Consider the following 9869-nt stretch of genomic DNA (forward strand, 5'->3'; position numbering starts at 1 on the left):
GAGGTGAGTGTAATTATCCCTAATATTTTTTGTTAAACAATATTAAAGGATAATTATATTTACCCCTCACCTATTGTCTTTTTACACAATCCACCCTTACCTTTTGTTACTAATTAGGGTAAATAACAAAAAGGCTTTATTTGTTTGAAAAATTACGAATACCTTTAAAACTAACGTCCATATCTAACAAGTACCCTTTATAATGGGTTATCACAATGAGATATTTGTTAGACGATCATTAATTTTAAAAAATTATTTACAATTTTTTAGAATATTTATAATTACAATAAATCATATGAAAACATATTGTAATTTACCTTAAGAAGTATTATCTGTTAGCATCTTAATTAGCAACAAAAGAGATTTTGAACCAAATCGAGTTTGGTTAAATCTAAACAATTATATACTAAATACAATACAATTATCTTATAATTAATATATAATTTAAAATAAATAATAAATATATCATAATTACTTCTAATTCGATCAAATTTAATTTAAATAAAAATTTTAGCCCCTCCCTACAAAAATATCCCTATATGTATACATACAAGGTACAAGGTAGTAGGCAAAAGTTGGATGAAGAGACATTAATGTCCATTTTAGCTGCTTCCCGAGAAGCATCGCATGAGGTCCAAATATTTCATTTCCCAACTCCTAAACTCGACAAATTGGTGTAGATTCGTGCATTGTGAACGGTGAATCTAGTTTTCATGTCTTGCTAAAAAAGTTCCTACTTACCTATGAATCCTAACTTTGCCCGTAAAATTGATATCCCACGATTACAATATTTTGATTTTAAATTCTACCAATATACGAGTGCTGGTGATATTATTTGTTTACTAAAACAAATCCCATCAATACCATGATTAATAGTAGTTGTTGGTAATTATAATTATAATCAACTGTTCTGTTTTTCACAGACGACAACGAGGAGAGAAAAAGAAAAAATGAATCCTTTATTTAGTTGGCTAGCAATGATGAACATGCAATAATAGAGCAAAAATTAATCAGGATTTTAAATTAATGATTGAGGTAGTCCGACAGGGTGGTGGATTTAAAAAAACAAAAAGGCTAGATACGACCATGTCGTGAAACAAGAAATAATAATTGTACAAGAAATGTGTAAAAATAGGTAGGAGAGAGCTAAAACAACAAGTGGGCATGTCATGCATGTGTGAATGGCCCTCTTCCCACCTTCATCTCCACCTTAAAGGGACTACAAAAATTAGACAAAAGAGTCCCTTAAAGTAGCCTTTAATGATGCCATAAAAGGAAAAAGAAAATTACATTTTTATTTTTTGGGTTCAATTTTTCACCCAAAAATAAATATCAGAATAAATTAGATTAGCACCATTTGGACTACGTCTGATTACATAAATATTTTTTGTCCTTTGTAAAAGTATAATTACATACCTTGATATTGTTATTGTATTACAAATATAATCCCTATTCAACGGAGAAATTTTATACAAACGTCTATTAACACCCCTTCAATGGATGTACCTGTAATTTTATGAAAAGTATGAGATGTTTGTGTGATTAAATTTAAGGGTAAATTACAACTACCTCCATTGAGATTTGACATAATTACAAATACTTTCTTATTGTTTGAAAAATTACAAATACCTTACTGACTTTACGTCCGTCTAACGACGAGCACATTCCGTTAGGTTTTCATCTAATTTGGATGGTGAATTGATCAAAATGTCATTTTGGATTATAAATTATAATTTTATATATATATTATAATTTTATTTTTATGAGTTAATACTCCCTCTAGATTATTTATTCTATCTGTTCTCAAATATTTTTATATTTTTTCAAATATTTTTTTTTATTTTTTTAAAAAATTCAACAAGAGTAAAATAGTAATGTTCAGTTCACCATTTAAGTGATGTACATTTATTTTTAATTTGAGGAGAGTATTCGTAATTTTTCAAACAACGAGAAAATATCTGTAATTATGCTAAATCTCAAGAGAGATAATTGTAATTTACCCTAAATATAATTCAAAGAGTGTTGATGCAATTTACCATAAATATTACTGAACTATGAACTTTTATCTGCTTTATTTGTACAGTGATGATTGAAAAGTGGTACAGTATTGAACAGAGGAAATTGAAGTTACAAAAGAGTGACAGTAAAAACTCCTGCATACACTTCTCTTTTACATTTCTTACCCTTTCAGGTTTCTGTATCAGCCTTGTTAGTTATACCACTGTTCTACCTCTTTTACCCCCCCCCCCCTCCCCCACTAGATCTCCTTTCATTTAATTAAGTACTGTACCTTTCCCTTTTCTCTCACTGTAAAAGAAAATATATATATATGTGAAATTTTGTTATGATTAATTACTACAGTTAAAACTAAAAAGAATAAATTATAATAAACTCCTTTAAAATTTGTTATAATTACAATTATACCATCATTGTTAAAAATCACGAGGGCGTATTTATTAGATAATTGTTAATACTAAAGAGTACTTATAATTTTCAAACAGAGAAAGTATTTGTATTTATGATACATTTTAAAAAATTCAACAGTAATTTACCTCATTAAAAAACTACCTTAAATAATTATTAACTACAGCTTCGTAACGTCTACCAATTGTTGTTTCAAACAAACGAGACCAAATATGAGTTATAGTTAACAATCATAATTAAGAGGGTATTTGAACAAACTTACAAGTTTTTAAGATATTGCAAAAGCGTTTGGTAAATAGTTTAAAAAAACAAAGCTCCCACTTATTTTTAAAAAATTAGCTCAATTTTTGGTCAAATTAATTAAAAATTTACCATTACTAACATAATATAAACTCCATGATCTTACTGTGTCCGAATACTTCAATAACTTCCTTTTAAAATAAAATAAAAAATCTTATAAACTCTAAAATCATATGTAACATATATGAACTTATAAAATCTTGTAAATAAGTAATCTCGAAATCATAACAAATATTAATTAACCTTCACATACTTCACCAAAACTATAGGTTTTCACATGAATTTGTTTGACTATGCTAAATAATATAGTAAGAGATAATTATATTTACACCCCTTGATTTATAGTCTGTTTACACATACCAACCCCTCATTTTAAATAATTACACATACACTCACCGAAGTATGATTATCACTTACACAAAATACTCCTTGATTTTTACAAAAATTACACACACCCCTAAAAATATTAACATCATTACACAAACTACCCATATTTTTTTAGTATCAAGGATAGTTCTTATAATTATACAAAAGAAAAGTTAATTTGTGTAAATAGATGATAGATTAAGAAATATAAAATGCAATTACGCCTAATATTAATCCGCCATAGCCTGTTTTCTTTCTAGTGTGTGTCTGAGAAAATATTGGTGTTCTAGGTTGCAAGAAAAGGCAGAAGAGAGGTGAATTTCCATTCTATGATAAGAGTAAAGAGTTAGTGCTAGCTTATGTTATATGGGCTATTGTTGAGTGTGGTCCACCCCACACAACTAACAGAGAGGGTACAAAATCAACAAATACATGTAACCCCACTCCCATCAATAACTTGCTCTGTCCTTTTTTTTGCATGCATTATGTATACTTGTATGGTGATAATGACAATAATCTCCTCCTCCATATCTTTCCTTACAGATCTTTTCTCTGCTGCTGTGGGTCTCTCCATACAGCTATTCAACCTTTTTACTTTGTATATGCTACACAGACTTTTCTGCATCAAAAGGGACACACTGAGAAGACGGCAACGAATATGGTTAGCGACACAAGTTCTTGATTCAAGAACGATGCTTCTTACCAAGCTAAGCTAAATTCCTGCTTTGCTAGCCGGGATCGGCGCTAACTGCTACATCTCGATGGCTTCTTGCCCAGATGAAAACCTGAAAGTTGATAATCGTGGTACAGGTGATTGTTTAAATGGTGAAAGTAGGAGGGAGAGGAGGGAGACGGTGACGATAGAAGGAGGATGATACCTAGGCATTTGAAAGTAACATGATTTGAGAGAGGCGATGGTGAGAGGAGAGCCAGTGGGCAGAACAGGAGTATTGTTAGAGGATGTAATTGTTACATGTGTGGTGTCGTCGGCTGGAGCTGAAGCTTGTGAGAAAACGGAATGCTTTTCAGCAGCTAGTTTCGTAGGAGAAGCGAATAGGTTATCGGGAAGGATGTGCTCCAAGCTGCTTTCATGACAAACACAACAGGCAGGCGATTAGGAGGTGAAGAGTGAGGAAAACTTAGAACTTGGAAAACAATAGAGGGACATGGTAAAAATAATTTCCATGAACTTATATTTTCAAATTAATAGTAGATAGATCGATGCACTATCGGCCAAGAAGGTATGGAGCATATAATCCACATAAACAATCAGTACCTTTCTTCGAGATCAGATTCATCAGCATTTGCTCTGTTGTTAGTGAAAGATTCGGTTCGTTCTGTCACCAACTTCTCATCAACTGCTTCATGGCAGGCATCTAACTCGGCGTCAACAAAGATAAACGGCAACTTTAGATGAAATTTGATGTTCAAGGTATAATATTCTGTCTTTTGCATAAATAAAAGTGCATACTATCTACTACTGAGCTAACCTTCCGACTCTTCTTGATTGATGGAATCCGAGGAAGTAGTGACATGTTGATTCATCAACAACCGAGACTGTCTCGGCGAGGAATACGGGATGCCTGGTTGGATGCTTTGCAGATAATGATGATTATGGTTTTGATTCTTCAAGTCCATTAGTTGTAAATTCATCATTCTTCGACCTTGAAGTTCAATGGCATGCTGCAATTCTGCCTCCTGCTCTAATTTTCTCCTCAGCATCATCTCTTGCGGACTGAACAACATTCGAGATCCTGCACGAGAAACAAAAGGAGAATCAGCTCACAATTCCCATTTTTTAACCAGAGAAAGAATAAGCCTGCAGTGATGTCAGCTCACCAAAGGGAAGATGATCAAAGGGTTCTCTAGAATCAACCCCAGACGGGCTTAAACAAGCTGAATACTCCCCCCTCTCCAAGTGCTGCTGCTGTTGTTTTCTACAAATGGTTCAGTCAAGAACCGGAGATCATTAGCAGTAGAGCACTTAACAAGGTCACGAAAGAGAATAAAATAGGGTCAAAATAGTACTTTTCTCGGACTTTGCCTTTCTCTTTGTAAGGCTTGACAAGCACACGAGAATCACACACAAAATGAGGGTTCCCTTTTGCCAAGATAAGCTTAACAGTCTCCGGGTAGACAAACGTCACAAACCCAAACATCCGCTTCTGCTGATATGGAATCCGAACATCTTGCACGGGTCCAAACATACTAAAACCCAAAGTAACAGAAGCATCATCAGTGCCAACGCCTACCAGCATTTTCGAGAATCCAACTTACAGTTCACTTTTAATCACTTACCTAAAGTAATTTGAAACATCTTCTTCCTTGAATGTACTGTCGGCCGGAAATGTCAAGTAAATTTGCCGGGAGCTAGAACTTGCACCAGCACCGTATCCCATTGGTGACAAGTCACCCCTATCAGGTTAAACAGATCAAATTAGTGGAATTTGTCGAAATTCTCAATGATTCACTGTGGAGTAAATTCAGAAATTACATAAAGATCATAAAAACGGAAGCTTTAACATTTTAGATGGAGTCGTGGACGCTATGCACATTTCCTTGATAGCATGGACAGAATCAACAATTTTCAAATTGTATTTAACTATTCAAGAAATAAAAAATGAAGGGATCGAATTTGTTCATGCTTTTCAAAGAGTCCACATGTCCAGTTTGAAATGGGGAAAGAAGAAGTCAGACGTGACCTTACCACGCCATCACGTCGAGGCCAACACCCTGCCACTGGGTCAGCATGAGGTGTGGATTAAATGCCCGCCACTCGTAATGTTTTAAGAATTCACAATGTTTCTTAAATGGCTGACTTAAATTTTCAAGGCACCATATTTCTTTATTGTTCTTTTAAATTAAAGTTGATAGAGTTAGTTTCTAATAATATTATACTGTACTATCTCAAATCAACAAAAGACCAAAACTAAATATTACATTCAAATCAAAATCAATTCTAAAATATTTTTACTATTATGTTTAAGGGGTAATTTTTTTAAGAAAGGATGAATAAGTACATTGTCAAATTCACATTCTATGGGTCTTTGAACTCAAGAAATTAAATTCAAATTCCTCCTCTGGTAATTGAAGTATTTAATCTCCATCTCTAAAAAAATTACCACAATTTAAGCATAGTATCAACAAACTTCCAGATTAATTTTGCTAATTTAAACCAGAATGGTTTAATCTAATAAGAAAATAACTTCATGAATTCAAATTTAGCCAAAAAGAAAAAAGAAATTGTTGCCTTGAAAATTAGACATAATTAAGGTAGTCTTTTAAAAAGGCAACTTTTTACTGATTTTTTTGTTATGAAAAAACCTAAGATCTGTAGATTTTCTCCACACTTCATCGAGAAAGCCAACCCAGGATCAGCCCTCAAGTGATAATTTTATTCTTATTTTTTATATTTCAAATTTCAATTTCAACCATTCATCAATTTCAATTTTTATTTCTTTAAACAAATAATAAATACAATTCAATAATCGTGGCCGCCATTCTGTGCCTGGCTATGCCTGAAATATAAATCTTTTGTTCCTGCAGGATTTCTGTAACTTTTAACTTTAATTACAATAAATAGTTTAAAAAAAAAAACTCTGAATTCATGACTCATAATCAATGCAGCAGCAGCAGCTAACCAAAGAATGCACAGTATTGCACAAAAGATCTCAATTGACTTAAAATGTTCGACGAACATGCATAAATCCTCCGTCCGTAAAATCAATATAAAAGGTTTCCTAAACTACAATGTGGATTTCTTTCATAAATCATATAGCATACTACTAGAACATAATGCAGCAAATACAAACTGAAAGACACAGTAGAAACCAAACAACATCACTAGCTACATAATTACTATAACAAAAGCTGGATAAACCAAAAAACTCATAATTTGTTAGCCAAGAATAACAAGTAAAGAGCAAAAACAAGCACAAAATAACTGTGCACAAGTACAAATGTAACTAAAACAATCAAACAAACAATGTATGAAAAAAGCAAAGCCCAGAATTTCTTTTACCAAAAAGATCGAAACTTTGTGAAAAACAAAGGTGTAAATTCCTCAAAAAATTACCTCGGATTCTCGTTCAGGATATCCATGCACTTGTTGTAAGCAAAAGGATGGTGACCTCCAGAAGCCATGAACGCGAACCTCTGGTTCTGGAGAGCCTTCATCCTCAGCAACTCATCAAACCCGGAACCAGTCTTGCTGGGGGACCCGACATCAATCGAGTCAACATCACTGTGCAAGAACTTGCAAGTACTCCCGTTCTTGCAAAACCCTCTTGCAAAGTACATGCAAGGCCGCCACAGAAACCCATTCCCTCCTCCATCTTCGAGATTAGACAGAAATGCAGCATCATTCACCGAGCAACTCCGCCTGTGAAACGGGTGGGGATGAGGAGAAGGGACACCGTTCGCATCCTCCCCGTAAGGGAAGACCAAGGAATCGCTCCTCCCACTCGGGCTCATTATCGGATCCACCACTGAGTCATCAAGAAACGGCAACTGTTCCTGAACTTGATGGTGCACCCCACCACTCAAGAACTCATCATTACCGCCGTAAAAATGCAAACTTGGCGAACCCGAACCATTGTTACTGCCATTATTAGTAACGGAACCGTCGAGGACGGCGGCATACGAAATTGGCCTGGGACTGCTTCTCTGGAAAGGGGCGGCGGGTGAAGGCGGGTTGCTTAAATGGAAGCCATTGTTGGGAATCATGATTCTTGGTGAATTTGGGGGGAAAGAACTGTTTGGCCTAATGGGGTAGGAAAGAGGAGTTGAAGGGTTGGAAGAAGGGCTACTCGAAGGAAGAAGACCCAAACCCGCCTTTGCTTGGTTGATGTAAGAGAGGAGATGGGCTTCCGGGCTAAAAGCTAATCTTATCATCTCCTTCTCCCCCTGGTCTTGTATCAGTATATAACCCATGATTCTTGAAGCGTTTTCCGGATCCAAGTTTTGGATCCTTGACATCACTATTTTGGTAGCCTCGTACGTATCCATGGGGCAAGAGCGTGCGTTTGCTTGCTACAAGAATCAAAATTCCAGCAAGATTTCTACTGCTGGAAGGGATTTTCTTTTTCCCTCTCAGAAGAGAGAAATGAGTGCTGGAGAGAGAGGGGTAGGGTTTTAAAGAGTTGCTAGAAGAAGACTGAAAAACTTTCTAGAGAGAGAAAAGTTCAGAGAGAGAGATAATTGGAGGGGATATGAATATGATACGTTGTTATGTATATATGTATGAATGATTTGAGGAACTATTAGCAAGGAGGTGGTTAAGATTCAAACCATGCTGTAAAATGACTCTGAGTTGGAACATATCTTTGGATAATTATTACAATCTTCTCATAAATCTCTCTCTCTCTATATATATATATATTTCTTGATATTTGATTAATGTATATTATTACTTAATGATTACAGTTTCTTATTGATGATATAAATAAATCTAAAGATTTCATTTTTCTCACTAAAAAATATAGAAATAAAAATGAAAAATAGCCATTGGTATGCTTTCTTTCAATATTGTTTGCATCTTTATTCAAGATTGATGGGACTTGAGAACTGAGTCATTTTTGCAGGAAGGTGGTCAAAGTTTGATGGTAGAGGAAGGTGAAGGGTAAGAACAAACTTTGCTTTGGTGGGGTCGGAGGGGGGGCTTAAAACTTGAAACCACATCTTTTGGTGGCACTGCAAACCTGCAGCCTTGGGGACAGTAAAAACTCTCTCTCTCTCTCTCTCTCTCTCTCTCTCTCTCTCTCTCTCTCTCCTTTCAAACTTTCTTTACTTTCTCTTTATATGTATCTGTTTCTCAGCGTATATATTATGGGGGGTTTGTCTTTATACAATCGGACAAAACAATGCTGAGTGGGACTTTGGATTCAGATCTGCTTCAGGAAATGTTCGTGTGTCCACTGTTTATGCTATTTCTTCCTTCACTTTTATTTTTTTACAATATATATGTGGTCCGACTCCAACTCATTCCGGGTTCTCGGGTCGGGCCGGGCACCCCCTTTTCTTAAACTTTTTGTGTTAAATATATTTTTAAATTTCAAGAAAAAAAAGAATTTACTTTGTGAGGGGAATGGATTTTAGGTTATGCTATTTAGTTATTGGATGGGTTTAAGTTGGATTATTATGTAAAAATCTTAATTTAACTTTTTCTCCTTTCCAGGGTTTCCCTTTTTTTTTTTCTTTTTACCATCTTTTTAATTCAAGATTATCAATTAGACTGACGTCATTTGACATTATATCCAGTCACATAGAGCCATTTAAAAAGTTAAATATTATAATTATAATTATAAGTATATTATTTATTCAATGACAAAAGTTTACACAAATACCCTTTAAAGTACATTATACTAACATCTCTTAAGGAGCGTATCTGTAATTTCATAAAGGACGTGAACAAAAAATACATACCCTCTCGAAAATATAGTATTTGCATAATTAAATGTAACTCTACTAAACGTGAATATAATTAGCATTTGGATATCCACTGGACATTGTTATATTGCAACACATGTCAAGCAAGCAATTTAGTGTTGATGTTTTGGGTTGGCAGGTTGATTGGCATCAAATGAAAAGAAATGAACTTTTTTCTACACGCTGTAAAATATAATTCAATAATTTCATGAATTTTATCCATATCAATTAGTTATAATTCACCATCTCTGACAAAAAGAATTTAATATGTAACTATAACCCAATTACTTTATTGTAATCTAAAATCAAATAAGCAAACTAACATTTCAAATATTTAAATAACTTTTATTTTG

The 9869-nt window shown here is 34.1% G+C and overlaps 1 protein-coding gene across 4 annotated transcripts; it reads right to left on the reverse strand.

Moving 5' to 3' along the window:
* Positions 1-3392: 3392 nt before the first annotated feature.
* On the reverse strand, positions 3393-8345 carry LOC105163641 (zinc finger CCCH domain-containing protein 22). 4 transcript variants are annotated; one of them, XM_020695082.2, is made up of 9 exons: positions 7166-8333; positions 5389-5505; positions 5119-5298; positions 4930-5027; positions 4581-4844; positions 4367-4466; positions 3969-4172; positions 3794-3875; positions 3393-3704 (listed from the first exon to the last, which is right to left on the reverse strand). In XM_020695082.2, the coding sequence occupies exons 1-8, from the start codon at positions 8095-8097 to the stop codon at positions 3842-3844; spliced, it is 1929 nt and encodes a 642-aa protein (XP_020550741.2). In that variant the 5' UTR covers positions 8098-8333; the 3' UTR covers positions 3393-3704; positions 3794-3841. The 4 variants fall into 4 exon arrangements, with proteins under 4 accessions (XP_020550741.2, XP_011080366.2, XP_088738207.1 ...); XM_011082064.3 differs by having other exon boundaries at positions 3393-3709; positions 7166-8332; XM_088882081.1 differs by lacking the exon at positions 3969-4172 and having other exon boundaries at positions 7166-8345.
* Positions 8346-9869: the final 1524 nt, after the last annotated feature.

This window comes from Sesamum indicum, linkage group LG6, assembly GCF_026168435.1.
Source record: "Sesamum indicum cultivar Baizhima isolate 11 linkage group LG6, ASM2616843v1, whole genome shotgun sequence".
Classification (NCBI taxonomy): domain Eukaryota; kingdom Viridiplantae; phylum Streptophyta; class Magnoliopsida; order Lamiales; family Pedaliaceae; genus Sesamum; species Sesamum indicum.

Excerpts from the sequence above, each read along its gene's own strand:
- LOC105163641 (XM_020695082.2), bottom strand. The coding sequence starts at position 8,097 with ATGGATACGTACGAGGCTACCAAAATAGTGATGTCAAGGATCCAAAAC. Across the intron at positions 5,506-7,165 it reads ATCCTGAACGAGAATCCGAG|GGGTGACTTGTCACCAATGG; the intron begins GTAATTTTTTGA and ends TTAACCTGATAG. Across the intron at positions 4,845-4,929 it reads CTTTGATCATCTTCCCTTTG|GATCTCGAATGTTGTTCAGT; the intron begins GTGAGCTGACAT and ends TTTCTCGTGCAG.